Raw genomic sequence first — 16,479 nt, forward strand, 5'->3', positions numbered from 1 at the left:
ACCATAACGATACGGCACCTCATATATATCTAAGCATGAGAAAAAACTCTATTTTAAACAGTACAACTTACCGCCTAGGTACTATGACTGTAGTAAACCAGTACCTTCCATAACGCCCACCTTCAACAGTGCTCGTATATGTCTAAGCTTTTGTTGTTGTAAGTTGAAAGAAGAAACTCTACTTTCAATAATAATATACTTGTACCTCATAAGGTACTAGGCTGTAGGCTTGGCCATAGCCTAGCCAACATTAGTAGTGGGCTAGTACCTTCCATAACGGCAAAGGCCCACTCCCAACAGTGGAATATGATATTTATATGGTATGGTAACTCATTGCCTTTTCTGTCAGATCCCTGAGCGTAAGCGGCGGTGCATGTGCGCTGTTCACCTATTTGACGTACGCGACACTGCCGGTACGCCTCCATGAGGCTACGCTGGCCGGCGTGATTCTCGCCACCCTCAATATCATCTTCGCTCACTTCGTACTCGGCCGAACATCTGACCTACAAGTAAGTTGAACAGATAATGGATGTATTATTACATTATTAAAATACGCTGTAATATTTACATCATTTTCAATTGATATTGATGATTAATTGTTTTAATGTGATAGAAACATGTGCGGGCAATATTGTATAATATTACATTAATAAAATTTAATTATTCTGGTAATCTGGAATATTACTTTACGAGAACGATCAATATCAATGTCTCAAGCTTCTATAATATTTACGCAAACTTCAATATTGATAATTAATTGTTTTAAATATCTGTAGACAATATTGTATAATAATTTATTAGTAAAAAAATATATTGATAATATAAAAAAATCACATTTATAAATTTAATGAGATCATCGGATTTTCGATTATAATCGAATATGTTTGAGACGTATTTGATGTCATCTTATTCAAATAACATTTTGTGTTCGGATCGTAGATATTATCTAATATATAAATAATAAATACTAGAGCATCTGCTCTAGTATTTAGAAAGTTCAAAATAAAAATAAGAAGTAGATATAAAATTGTTAGTAATAGATTGAATTTATATGTTATATGGTAAATGTTTTTAACGGTAACAAGTATTTGTTCATTCTCGAACATTTTTATTTATACATGCAATATGAATAGCTAGAAATAACATTACTATTAATAATTCATATCGAAAAAATCTATTTGACCTGATTCTGATTTGCAATGGAAATATTTACACGACCTAATATATTAAAGTATTTTAAAAATATGTATTTATTAAATAAGCGTCTGTATTAGCACATATTAATTTTGGAAAAGTTAACAAGTTAATGAAAGGGCGTCTTCAATTTTTTTTTAATAATTTCATACCTTACCCTTTAACTTAAATCAAAATTTCTTTCTGAATATTATTCACATATTTACTTACTTTTATATATTGCTCCAAAACTGGTAACATCATGGTTTGCTTTAAAATTGTATTGATATATTGTGTTTCTATATAGATCTACTGCAGCATTGTTACCTTGCTCGCATGCAACGTCTCCGGCGTTCTGACTCACAATCCCCGTGAGCTGGCGCAGCGGCGCGCTTTCCTGGAAACGCGCGACTGTGTCGAGGCTCGCCTGGTCACCCAGCGGGAGAACCAACAACAGGTGCGTACTACCAATACCCAGCGTGTGCCATACACATGCAGAATTGTAACGCTATGTTCTATATTGATGGTATAAAGAATCGACATCTGCATTTTGTTCGGCTGCCTCCGTTCTGACCCTCTTTTATTTAATTCAAACGGGGATCGAAATTACGATGACACATCGGCGTGAACTTGAATTTTAACGGTGCCCTCGGTGTAAAGTCGTATCCATCAGGCGAGAGTTAGCTTTCAGCTGCTCCGTACGTCTTTCTGCGGGTTTGGAGTGCACAAACTGCACTCTCCACTTGCTCTCTTCAATCCGGTGAAGCTGTACAGGCCAGTTACGGTCAACAGCATTAGTGTAGTCTGAAAAACTTACACATCTATTCTGTGATTTAACAACTTAGACCGACTATTTATCCACCTAAGAAATACATTTATAAATCTACGATGCAATGACATGCTACTGGTAGCGTAATTAACCAAAATACTATAAAGCCATTAAGTATATTGAAGTTAAATATTCATAATAAATATTCCGTATCTTGAACAATTATTTGAATATAAAACTTTGAACAAAATTAAAAAATATATATCATAATATCAATGAGGAGTACTTGAGTATGTATAAATATTGATAGCGATATATAAGGCTCGTAATTATTAGTTAAGCTCATCGGGGCGAAAAACGAGCGCCGTCGACATCACCGGTAGCGACCGTCGCATCCTGCCGCCCCTACTGTCACTGGCGTTGCGCAATTATTATTAATGTTAGACAATATTAGATATATATTTATTAACATTATTATTTTCATGCTATTGCTTGTTCAACCGTTTATTCATATTGTAGTTTTCCAATCTTGTGTAGCTTTGGTGAAACGTATCAGACCAGAGTAATGTATGAATCTACAAATAACAGCTTACAAACGTAAATGTTTTAACTATATTTGTACAAAGCCGTCTCAGAATGTCACCTATTTCAGTCTCAAAGCAACTTTCTTTGTAAAATATAGATCAGTTAAAGGGTAAGATAAAGTAGTGGCTTTAAATATCTAGGTATAATACTACCAACACTATACCTGCAGCTTAGATGTGTATAAACACATAAACACAACAAGCAATAAATATAACAGCTAGTATAAATCCCTTGTAACAATTACCTCACATTTATGTCTCGAGAAAAGCATCCAAAACCGTTTCGATACACTGAAATGCTTATAATAATGTACAACTTAACGAACTCGAATTCTTTTCGACGAAAAACGAGCTGAACGAATCAAGTCGCTACCAATCCGAGTGTATAGGGCGATAATCCACTGGCACCAGCACTTGTTCGCTACTTGAATGTTAGAAGTATATATATATTTGTTCATGTTCTCGGTAGTATTGCTATTTAGGAGAATAGAAGAGAATAGAATAGAAAATCATTTATTGAAATAAACTTACATTGAAGCACTTTTGAATAGTCATTACATTTTTTTAATCTACCGCTCATTCGGAAAGCTGTCTCATCACAAGAAGAAAGAGAAAGAAACTTACGTGTTGCTCTTTTAAATAATTTTATTATTAGTATACATAGTATTAAGTTTTAGTGTAGTATTATTAATAGTAATATATTTACTTACCTTTAAATTTCAATGTAAGTGAATGGTCGGCGATGTAAAACAGTAAACATAATTCACAAAAAAGTCATATTTAATAATTTTTGTTTGAACAATTCAATTCTCTCGATGGTCATTTTATCATTGTTTTGATTTTATATTTGTATTATGAATATATTATTTCCAATCTATAAATCGAATATTTTTACCATAAGAATAATAAACGAATGGTCACAGAAAACTGTTTATGAAATGCTATATCAAACTCAAAAGCTTTTGGCCTCTTATGCATGTCATATTTTTATTACCTACTACTACTATCCTTACAGTCCCGTCTAGCTAGATAGTTCAGATTATAAGAACTGGCAAGCAACCAAACTAATATAAAAAAACATAATTGTTACTGACTTTAATGACCATCTTCCATCAATCAGACCAATGACTTTATTAATACTCAGCGTATGTCGCGTGAATAACTAGTGCGTAACGAAGCGAACTTGTAGTGAGACAAATCCCTAAATCCACTGAAACCTTCGTTCGCTGCCAATCAGGGCCCATTCAGGGAATATTCACGAACATTTTAGATGGATTTATTGAGATACCTCGTCTTGTCTCGACGCTTGATTGATTTATGCGACCAACCAAAACGATGGATAAACGTCCTTAGTAATCATCAATTCAGCCGCTACATCTGATACATCTTTGTTATGTTGACATGACTCGCGCTGACAACATTTGCCAAAGTCTCGCAATTCCTCTTGTCGGTACATATTCAATAGCAATGAAACAATTTTGTAAAGAAACTAAACCATTTTTAGTAGTTAATATATAATTTTAAAATAGTTATACTATTTTTAAAAGTAATCATTATCTATATAAACAGTTCTCAAAAATTATTATATACTTTTCAAAAGTGACTAAACAATTTACCAAATTTATCATACCATTTTAAAAGGGTAAAACAATTTTTAAACAGAAACTATTTACAAAATCAATCAAACAATTTTCAATAGGGACAATACCTTGCAAAAAAAATCCTTTTAGTTTCCTTTACCAATATATACCATAATTTTCAGAATTATGAACATTTTCTAAGTAAATGAAATACGTTTCAAAATCGATTAATCTGTTTGTAATATTTCCAAATGATTACATAATATGTGCTAAACATATTAAGCACTAGTTAACGTAACTAACGCGGCGATTTAATCTAGAGGTTTAGCTCGCTGAAGTGGCAATGGACCGGCCACTTAGCTCAAAGAGCCGATAATCTGTCGGGATGAGAGAGATAGGGTGGTAACCCTGCAAGATAGAAGTGGATGACTCAGTCAGTCGTAATGAATATTCCAAGCCAGTATTTAGTACTCATCGAGCTAAAGAATATGCACGAATATTTTAAAGTCGATATTTAAAAATAAAGTATTTCCGCATGACGCTCCTTTTTATATGTATGTATGCATAATGTTTATGTTTTTATCAACTACCAGATATGCCTGCGGATGAAACCGCAGGCATATCTGGTAGTAATATAAATGGTAGTAATAAGTATAAATTTAAATATAAAATATAGTATGTGTTTTTCTGATGCATAAGATATATTACTGTAAAGTTTCATCATAATCCATTCAGTAGATTTTGCGTGAAAGTGTAACAAACATCCATACTTACATGCTTTCGCGGTAATAACATTATTAAGATTATTTTATATAGAAATATATTATGTACTGTCATTCTTCTCTTATTTGCTTTTCTTTTCATATATTTATTACACTATTTCTTCCGAACGCCCACGGTCTTTCAATAATTCATTAATTAAGTAATTGATTTTACATTGTTTTTGTATAATAAATGAAATCAGAAGTACTTTATAACTGGATGTCGGCTTAATATCCCCTTTACTGACCGTACACTCGTGTATGAATGCTAAATGGAAATCTTTTTGCCTTGTCCGTTTGTGTAGGTGTTAATGCCAATCATTAGGGGCACAATAAGCGGTCCACATAATACGGGAGCGCTCGTGGCCATGATTAGCTCGGGTGCCGTCTTTGTCTCGTCAGTGTGAACATTAGTACCGTAATTGGAGATATTTGTGCAGCCTCTTATCACGTGATCCATTTGCCCTCTCGGCTCGTACTATTAATGCTAGCGTATTGGTCAGTAGTTATACGTATACTAACCCATCTATCTGTTCTCTACGGATATATGTATGTATACCTGGTGAATACTCTGAACACGGTAATTTCTGGAACTACCAATCCCTGAACATGAAACCCCTTTAATTGATAGCCTAATTCTCGCTGTAATGTTGCCACTCTTAGGAGTAAAAGAAAAAAAGAAACACGCTATGTTAATATAATCGAAATACATCAGTCACAATCTCAGCCAAATAAGGTGGTTCTAGATTTACCGCGCACACACTCGCAGATAAACAAAATTCTATCAATGTTTTTTGGATTGTGCTGATAAAGTCCCTCGATAATATTTTTTCTCAAACATCTTTAATATAACATTAGCAAACAGTATATATACATATATATATAATAGCTAATCAATTTGAGTCTGCATTCAATATCTGATTAGATGTAAGTTGATAACATTGTGCATCTATCTCTGGTAGATACATTCTACAATAATAGGGTGGGAGAACCCAATAGTAATTAATTACATCTCTAATTAATCGGGCGGCTTCAGTATATTGCGTCTGTCATCTGTTGATTACAATATTACTTAATTAACCTAGCTGTAGTTCTCGTGGGTAGTCGTTCACACTTAACTTTTAAAAAAGAGAATAAAATCTTGTATACTTATTTTAAACAATTTAGTATAGTGGTAATTTATATATTACAACAATTACAAACAAAATTAATCATGTAATAATATGTTAGTTATATTATTAGATTCATTGTACTGTATATATGGTTTGTTATGTAATTTTATAACTGGTGCCGTTCCCAGCTAATTACTTTTAATGTATCAGCTTTACATTATTTAGAAGAGATTTCTTTCATATTTAAGCCAGAGTGGGCTTAAATATGGAGACTTTTTTTTTTGTATAACAATATTATATTTTTTCATATATAACAATGTTTTTTGTCGGTGGCAGGAACGTCTGCTGTTGTCGGTGCTGCCGCGCCACGTGGCCGTGGAGATGAAGGCCGACATTGCCAGCCAGCCGCGCCAGGAGCAGTTCCATAAGATTTACATTCAGCGCTACGAACACGTCAGGTTAGTACTATATACAAATTACATTACATTACTAGTCGCTACTAGCCAGGTGGCCTCGTTTTCAGACGCATATGTCAGCCGGGATACCATCTGTCCCTATTTTCAGCGAATATCATGTTACATTTATGTTCTTTTCATATTTATTACTAACCGCAGTACATAGAACTATGGCTTTAATTCAAGGAGCATCTAAAAGAATGATTAAAAAGTATTTTCTACACACTATGTATATTCAATTTCCTATATATAAATATTTATTTAATTCATTCCGTTCTATAATCCTGAAAAAATCATTATGAGAGTGGCCAACCTACTCAGTACATAACGCTGTATATGAAACATAACAGCGCAGACTATGCTGTCAGTGTGTAATAGATTCGAACTGAGTGCAGTACTGTCATGTCAATTATTAGCGACGGGTATATTTTTGATGTCAGCCAGACACAAGAGGTAATGTTCTAAATATCATACGTTTAATGTACCTATCATTCATTTATCTATGGTATACTGATTAAAACAAACTTACATCAAACGTCAGTCATTTCTTTGTGCGAGAAGACGGCTGATCTATAAGTAAGGCGCCTATTTCTATACTAAGGACTAAATTCTTTTTACGCAAGGGTGTAATTTTGTTATCATACCTAAAATTTTGAACAGGAAAATAGATTGCAAAGCAAATTTCTAACCGCAGAGTCTGATGACAGAAGTACGGAGACGTCTTTGAACATATTCTCCTCTAGCTCTTTCGTTACTCTGTACACGCTGCGCTCAAACAATCTATCGAAAACGTTTTCGATCTAGTACGCGAGACGTGCATTTTACCTCACATCTCACAAATATTTACATATTTGCCAATACATTCTACATCACTGGAGCGATGGTGCAAAGTTTACCCGTTTATGTGAACGAAGGTGAATTTCATGGCGACTCGTACTGCAATATCATTTCCGAATATGTAAGAAAATTGGAATGCTGCTATAACTACAAATTCACGGAACATATGTGCACATTCAGAAAGCTGCGCCGTTCCCATGAAATATTTTGCAACTTAGTTTTCATAACATAATTTTACGTACATGACAAAAATATAAGTTGTACAAATAAAATAGATGTTTTAACGACATAAATAAAAATGAACGGATATATACTTCAAATTGTTCTTGTATTATTATCGCTAATGTCACTCACAGACAGACAGAGTTACATTAGAAATTTAAATAGATTTTCGTCTTTTGAAGTCTACCGGTAGTAAGGTTATAATTTGTTACTTACTTATTATGGCCACAATGCATAAATAGAATATAATGTAATGTTAGGGAGTTTAACCCTCTTTCCCCTATTCGCCATTATTACCTGATTATAAATTAAAACTGCAAAATTGCTAGTATGCTCGTACAATCCGCAATTACTTTATTCAATATACGAGGGTGGGGGTATATTAGGTTATTAAATATACATAAAAAGACAGTATTAACGAGCAGGTACTAATTTGCCTCCTTTAAAATGCTGTGTGTAATCATACTGTGGTTTAAATTTAGTATTATTACAGACCAAATGTGACTGCGACTGTCGCCAAGCGAAAAGTTTCCGCCTGCCTACAGGAGTTGCATTATTATTTTACCATCTATTATTAAATAGAGTTGACTACTTCTATTTTACAATGAAGGCTTTTAGGTAGCCCTTTTTTAAAAAGCTATTTAACCTTTTTACGGTTTATAATTTCAACTTTCAGTAACCTACATATCTATGTGTTGACGCATGTTTAGATTAATCTATAGCTAGCAAAAATGATATTCACAGTTGTCGTATGTTGATCCGCTATCTTTTCGAAACCTTACAATAGTCATCTTTTTGCTATTATATGGATTTTTTTACGGAAGGTTTCTTAATAGATATCTGTATTCATAAATATATGCGCATAGTTATACGGCTTACATCTCTTATACTGAACACCCAATCGAAAACGAAATGTGTCGGTAGTTAATTACAGTTAATAACAATCTGTCCAGCCGTTGTTAAATGAAAGAGAAACACAAGCAAAGAAAAGATCACAACATTTTCTTCTCGATTCACTACGGAACCTATGTTATAACAAACAACACTAAAGATTATAAACAAATCCAGTGAACCAATTCAATCTATCCAGAATCAATAAATTAATATAAGATTGCGTAATATCTTAAATAAATCGCGTTAAATGTCCTATTATTATGTTTTTTTCGTAGTAACATTCATCGTAGATTAAGCAAGCCGTCACTCCGATGCGAATGACGTCACTAGTTATTATGATGTCTGACATTAAACCGTATTGAACAACAGCAAGATAGACCGGAAAATTGCGCTAACAACCGACCGATATTCCGTAAAGAATTACACAAAATCCGTTTTTAGGATCCCGAACCGAAAAGGTTTAACGGTTATAAACACAATAAACACTTATAGTGCAACTTTGTCTTCTACTCTTCTTTACGCCCACGTTACAGAAAATACTAATGCTTACATTTCAAATAGTAGTAGACACTATTAGTTGTAATTGCCATGTTTTTATTTTAAAAATGCCACCACTTTATTATATATATAGTAGTACACATAGTATACCAAATTTGACACTTAATTTTAAAAAATCTAAGTGTACTTATCACAAAATTTTGGAAACGATTCTGTTTTGAAAAATAAATTATTACTAAGTAGTAAGAATTCTATAGTATAGCTACATTTAGTCGAAACCAAGACAATTTTAATCTCAATCTATTTCCTGCAGGCATACAACTTGATATCCTACTTAGTTGGATATGACTTTGTTTCGTCCGTAACCGTCAGTGTGAGTAGGTATCGCAATTTGCCGGTTTTTATATCGAGGAATCCTCGAATAATGCCATGTAATTGTAACTGGGGAGTGTAAAAGAATAATAAGAGTCGTAATATTTTTGTTATTGCAAACCGGCGCGGTGTCGGCATTACTCAGATATAAAAAAAGTAATAGCCGTAATTTGGGGCGGCCGCCCGCCCGGACGGTCGGACTGAGGTGTTCGAGGATTACGGATAACACTTACTGGGGTTAATGTTACCGTCTACTGACGCATATATTTTCTCAGCATCTATATGCTGAGATATTTTTGACAGTCTTTTGGTAATTGACAGCCTATTCTTTTACTAACTGAAGTTATAGACAGTAAATACTATTTACACCAAAAAATATGTACATCAAGTTAAATTACGATGATGATCTTAGAGACTTATGTTCATCACATTAAGTTCAAATTAATTAGGTGAAATGTAGATATGTCAAGTTTCGTCAACAACTGATAATGTCTCTGACTATTCCAGATGAAATTACAGTCATATAAATTGCGCATGATTTACTAGTACCACAGATAAGAATATATTACATAATCCTAATCATTCTATACTAAATTATGAACTAGTAATTACTTACTCTAAATCGTATCGTAAATTTTCGATATATTAATTATACATATGTATATATAATACGTATATATACGCTTTATATATTATAGATAATAACAGCCATAATGGTTTTTACAAGTTTCCTGCATTATCTTCTAAAACAAAAATCTTTATTATAACGACTTAGTCCAAATTATTCCACGGCTGCTGATTTCGTCTTTCACACGATTTTCGTGATATATATACCCTTCCCCCATTGTTTTCATAGCTAGTCATTTCACATTTGTGAGACTCCCCTTGTCTCGTGTTATTACATAGTTTTCAACTTGCTTGTATTTGCTTTGCATACTTTTGAAATATGACGTTACGAAATAAACTTAATGACCTAATTTATGGATGCCCCCCACTAAGTAGTATTTATTTGATTATAAAATTAATTATCATTAATTTTACTTTACTATTAACAATATGATTCATTTTCGCACTCGATACTGAAGAACCTTTTGAAAGGTTTTGGGTTAACTTCAGTTTTAATTTAGCCAATGTAAAAAATCGCTTCCGGGAAGCAAATTGAAAGTCAACCTTAAGAAAAAAACTAATTTCCGATGTTTGACTTTATAATTAAATTTCTAAAATTATTAAGATATTAAGATCAATTTCTACTTAGGATGATAGGATTGAGAATAAGGAATTAAATCTTACAAAATCATTCTAAACGACTTGAAAAAAACTTGAAGTCGAGCATTATTAAAAACAACTAATAATGCACAATACTCGTACGTAAATAAATATGAAATTAATGAATTCTGAAACTATATTAGGAAACATTGTAATCGTGAAATTGAATTTATTTGTTTTTTACGTTTGCAAGTCTTTAAGTCTAAATCACCCTGATTTAGACTTACCAAACCAAAAGTATGACAATATTAGTTTGTCGTAATCAGAGTCTTAAATTAGACTGTATTTTAAAATGATAATTTAAATATTTATTTATTTATATAGTCTTTATTGCTCCAAATTAATTAGAATTATTATGTCCTTTATCTCAGTTAAATATTATTACATAGATTAAGTCGTATATAGAAGCTAGAAACATAATTTTAGTACCTTACTTGTACATCAGTTTTACCTGTTGCTACGTTTTGTTTGATGTTTATTGAATCTGCTTAGCCTGACAACTTTATATAAAACTTCATTTCATTTCATAGAGTGTTTTTCTTCACTACCGGATATTGTACGGAGCAGACTTTGTAGGGGATTTATTACAGAAGTCTATACAGTGGACAATGAATAGTCTCTATGACAACTTTATGTTATGTACGGATAAACAACAGGCCGCCAGGCAAAAACTGCATTAGTATTACAGTGTGTTAGTGAACTTTGCAACTTATTTATTAATGGAAAACGAGGGAGTCAGTGTTATGATATATAATGTATACCTAATTTGAAAAGGTTCTTATTACTATAAAAGCATTTAGTGTTGAATTATTCTTTATGAGCAACATAGTCTTTATAATAATAATAATTAGAAATAAATTGAAAACCGTTTTGTCTTTATATATATGTATGTATCCATAAATTGTTCTACAGATGTAATTGAAAAATTGTTATTAATCTGTTACAAATCATATATATAAGTAGCTTCAATATTAAAGTCCCAAAACTAGTAAATATAAAAATAATTAGGTAACTATCAGTTTTTTTAATTATTAACAGTATATTTATGAAAATTGATACAATTTAAAATCAATATGAATTAATTTGACACAATTTGACAAATTGTATTGTGCGCTTTTCCTTACACAAATAGACATCTTCATAAAAAAATTAACAGTAAGGTACATTACCTGAATAACTTATTACATACATTGACATGTCGTCATAGTGACATTTTTACATTTTTTGATACTAATAGTTTTATTAGTGATTTTTATTTGACAAAAGATACAATGTATCTTTCTAAATCATCTAAAAATAAAATAGCCACTTTAGTGGCTTATAATATTGACTACATGAACAGTTTACATGGTAAACTTAAACATAAAATTACTGACATGAACAAATAATTCTATTAATATTTGTGACATAAGTACTATGACTGCAGATTTAAACTGCTCACAAAGACAAAGGGAAAGCAATCAGAATTAATAATTGTTCATCAGAACATACAAAGTTTTCCCGGCAGCGAGTTAATTATACAATTATTTTTAGAAAAGTATAATATTGATATTGTCTGTTTCACAGAACATTGGCTTAAAGAGAGCAATATGATGTTCAATTTAAATAATTATAACGTTGTCAGCTGCTTCAATAGAAAGTCAGTTAACAGAGGCGGGTCTATGATAATTGCAAGAAATAATATTAAAGTAAAGGAACGTGCTGACATTGTTAGACTTTCTATTGAGTGTTGTATAGAATTATCTTGTATAGAACTAGAAAATTATATCCTTATATGTATGTACAGGCCTCCTAATAGTGATTACAATGTTTTTGAAGGGGTGATGGAGGATATTTTAAAAAAAGTATTTAATAGTATTAAAAAAATTATTGTATGTGGAGATTTTAACGTTGATATTCTTTGTAACACACCCACATGTACAAAATTTATTAGTTTATTTCAGTCGTTTGATTTATGTCATGTCTTTCATGAACCCACTCGTGTAACTGCCACGTCTGCTACTTGTCTTGACAATGTTTTTTGTAACTGCGAGTATACAGAAAAATTCATAATAAATAAACTTCCTTCAGATCACTGTGGTCAAGTTGTTAAGTTTAGCAGTCAAATCAATAAAGTCAACAATAATAAAAAATCAAAAAGACAAATAAATGTTTACAATATTAATAAATACAAAAGCGCGATTAAAAATAAATTGGATTTGCTGTTACAATCTAGTAATAATCCTGATTATCTTTACACCAAGCTAATTAATATTTTATCCGGAGAATATGAACAATTTTTCAAGAAAAAAGAAGTTCATGTTAAATCTAAATTCACGGAATGGGCAACAGTAGGAATACTTAAAAGTAGAAATATTTTGTTTGATTTATACGATCAAAAAAAATATCGATTTGATGACAAATTCACCACTTATGTGAAAAATTATTCTAAAATTTTTAAAAAAGTTTGTATTGTGGCTAAGTCTAATTGTTTTAATAAACAAATTAAGCAGTCTTCTGACAAAATTAAAACCATCTGGAGCATTATAAATAAAGAAACTGGAAGATCTAAAATAGCCTGTAATCAATTTACATTAAATTATGATAATAAATTAATAACAACAACAAAAGATGTAGTTAATATTTTTGAAGATTTTTTTGTTAATATTCCGATTGATATTACATCTTCTCTGGACTCATCTCAATCTCGAGCAAAAAAATTACTAGAGACTAATATCGGTTGTTGTTCTTTAGGATTTAAATTTTCACATGTTAGCCCCTTTCATATCATAAAAATATTCAAACAGTTAAATTTAAAAAATACGGAAGACCTTTGGGGCATGTCTGTAAAAGTAGTTAGTTCTTTCATAGATATTGTTGCTCCATATCTAGCCACTATTTTTAATAAATGTATTGATAATGGCGTTTTTCCACATTTAATGAAATTTAGTAAATTAATCCCACTATTTAAATCAGGAGATAAATTTGAGCCAGGGAACTATAGACCTATATCTATTTTGCCAGTTCTAAGTAAGGTGTTTGAAAAGATAATGTTAAATCAAATGTTACAACACTTCAGGGTTAACGGACTGCTTCACAGTCAGCAATATGGTTTCACCGCCGGCAAGTCTACCACTGACGCAGGTGTTGCGCTAATGACACATATTTTCGAATCTTGGGAGAAGTCACAGGATGCACTCGGAGTTTTTTGTGACCTATCAAAGGCATTTGATTGTGTGGATCATAAAACGCTTTTGTACAAGCTCGAACATTATGGTATAAGAGATAATGATCTAAAATTAATGAGAACTTATTTAGAGGATAGGGTCCAAACTGTAGATATTGACGGTGTAAAATCTAAGGGAGCTAATATTAAGATGGGCGTTCCACAAGGGTCAATCTTAGGCCCCTTTCTCTTTTTAATCTACATAAATGACCTTCCCTTTATGGTAGAGAAAATTGCAGATATAGTGCTGTTTGCGGATGATACTTCGTTAGTGTTTAAAATTGGACGTCAAAGTAATCAATTAGACGATGTAAATTGTGCTATGTCTGCAATATTAAATTGGTTTACATGTAATAACCTATTATTAAATTCCAGCAAAACAAAGTGTATAAAATTTACACTTCCTAATGTAAGACTAATAAATACACAGTTATTGCTTAATGACGAAATAGTAAATTTTGTTAATGATACAGTTTTTTTAGGTATTACAGTAGACTCGAAATTACAATGGGGGCCCCATATTTCAAAATTGGCCAGTAGACTCAGTTCTGCTGCATATGCAATTAGAAGAATTAGGCAATTAACAGACGTGGCGACGGCTAAACTTGTATATTTTAGTTATTTCCATAGCATAATGTCTTATGGCATACTGCTGTGCTGTACTGTACTGCATTGTGTGTGGGTAAAGCAGCCGATATAAATACTATATTTGTTTTACAAAAGAGAGTCATACGTTCTATTTATGGTATGGGTTCAAGAGAGTCATTACGTCAGTGCTTTAAAGACTCAAATATCCTCACAGTTACTTCACAATACATTTATGAAAATATTATGTATACACGGAAGAACTTAGAGAGTTTTAAAAAACTCAAAGACTGTACAAGTAGAAACTTACGCAATATAAATAAGCTTATTTTACCTAAATGCCGTCTGCACAAAATCAGTAATTCATTCTATGGTAATTGCATAAGATTTTATAATAAACTGCCAGAATCTGCATTAAATCTGACAGAGAGGCAATTCAAATCTTATATTAAACAATTTTTATGTAAGAAAGCCTATTACAGGATAGACGAATTCATAGATGACAACATATCAAGTAAATAATTAGTTTATTAGCATACAACGTTATAATTTTATTTTCTCATTGCTTTCTTGATTTAATTGATTGATTTTAGAAATATGAAAGCGTAGCGGTTTTTGTATTAATTGCCGCATGCATTCTTATGTAAAATGTGAATACTATAACTATCAGATGGCAATTGTGAGTAGCTTTGACGTGGTCTAGTGTTTTGAGTAGTCATGCTCACTAAAATGTCCAGACTTGTGGCGGCGTGGTGGGCCGGGTCATTGGGCTCCCTAAAATATGGTCGAGCGCAGTGATGGCTGGCTCATCCGTCATAGTCGTGAACGGGTGCTGCTTGTAGGGACTGGTCTGCTCTAATCACTATGACTGATTTCCTCTTATTAATTGTTTAACCAGTTGGTTACGTATTCAATCTTTTTTCCTTTTTGAGTATTTAATTGAATTAGTGCTAATTGGTGGTTTGTATTCACACACTTAAACTTAAAAATGTAAAGTAATAATAAAATTATTTAAAAGAGCAACACGCAAGTTTCTTGCTCGTTCTTCTTGTGATGAGACAGCTTTCCGAACGAGCGGTAGATTAAAAAAAATGTAATGACTATTCAAAAGTGCTTCAATGTAAGTTTATTTGAATAAATGATTTTCTATTCTATTCTATTCTATTCTATTCTATACAATAGGAACAGAAACAGATAGTATATATGACTGCCAGAAATGAAAAATACTTCAAAATTAATGTCTATGATTCAAGAAAGTGCTTGCTCAGTTGGTCAGATCAGATGATTTCATATTATCTGAAAATAAAAATTCTGTTTATATGTAACTTGTGTCTTTGACAGTATATATAAATGGCCTATGATACCAGAACTACCTTCATTAACTGTAGAATATCAATTACTAGACATTTTTTATGAATACTATCTGTTTTGAAAAATATTTAATTGAATGCTAATATATTTTTATTCTTTGCTTTTCTTAAATTCAATATTTCTAAAATTACTCGAAAACTTTTTCGGTACTTGCCTACTGTTTACTTATCAATCTTCCTTTATTGTTCAAGCATAAAAACAAGGATATAAATATCTCAGTTTGCATAGTTACTCTTTTAAAAATGATTTGCATTGAATAGTTCAATTAACAATAGAAATGCATGTACCTAATTCGTACTTGCCAATGCAAATACACACGAACATGTCGACTAAACATTATTCATTACCAGCATTCTATTTTGTTGTACAAAAAACAAGTACATATATTAAAGAGTGTTCATTACTTCGTTGAGATTAAATGACTATATATACTTCGTAATCCATATTATTTAGTAAGTAAGAAAAATCTTTCAAAAGTGGGCAATCACGTTATACAAGCTTACGCTTCATGAGCAAATTGCTGAAACCACTATGTTGAGTAGAAAAGGTCGGTAATTCGGTTTTAGAAAATTATGTAAGGTTTACATACACTGCCAAAATCTCTTCTGAACCAACCCGAATGAAGATTTAAGAGCTTACACGAAAACGACGCTCAGTGAAGCGGCTTATTATAGGATAAACGAATATATCAATGACGGGCGAATATTTGGTCAAATTAAAATTATACTTATAACTTTCTCAAAAGAATTTTATGCCACAATTTACATCGAGTATTATTTTATTGCTTTCTCTGAC

General features: G+C 31.8%; 1 protein-coding gene across 1 annotated transcript in view; it reads left to right on the forward strand.

The window, feature by feature from the left end:
- Positions 1-16,479, forward strand: part of LOC131849101 (adenylate cyclase type 6) — a 186,432-nt gene that overhangs the window by 143,531 nt on the left and 26,422 nt on the right. Inside the window, exons 8-10 of the mRNA XM_059199091.1 lie at positions 350-509; positions 1,481-1,630; positions 6,316-6,437. Coding sequence (XP_059055074.1) covers positions 350-509; positions 1,481-1,630; positions 6,316-6,437 — 432 coding nt within the window. The remainder of the gene's footprint in view (positions 1-349; positions 510-1,480; positions 1,631-6,315; positions 6,438-16,479) is intronic.

The sequence above is a fragment of the Achroia grisella genome, unplaced genomic scaffold (genome assembly GCF_030625045.1).
Source record: "Achroia grisella isolate CSIRO2021 unplaced genomic scaffold, CSIRO_AGI_Agris_v1 utg640, whole genome shotgun sequence".
Lineage (NCBI taxonomy): Eukaryota > Metazoa > Arthropoda > Insecta > Lepidoptera > Pyralidae > Achroia > Achroia grisella.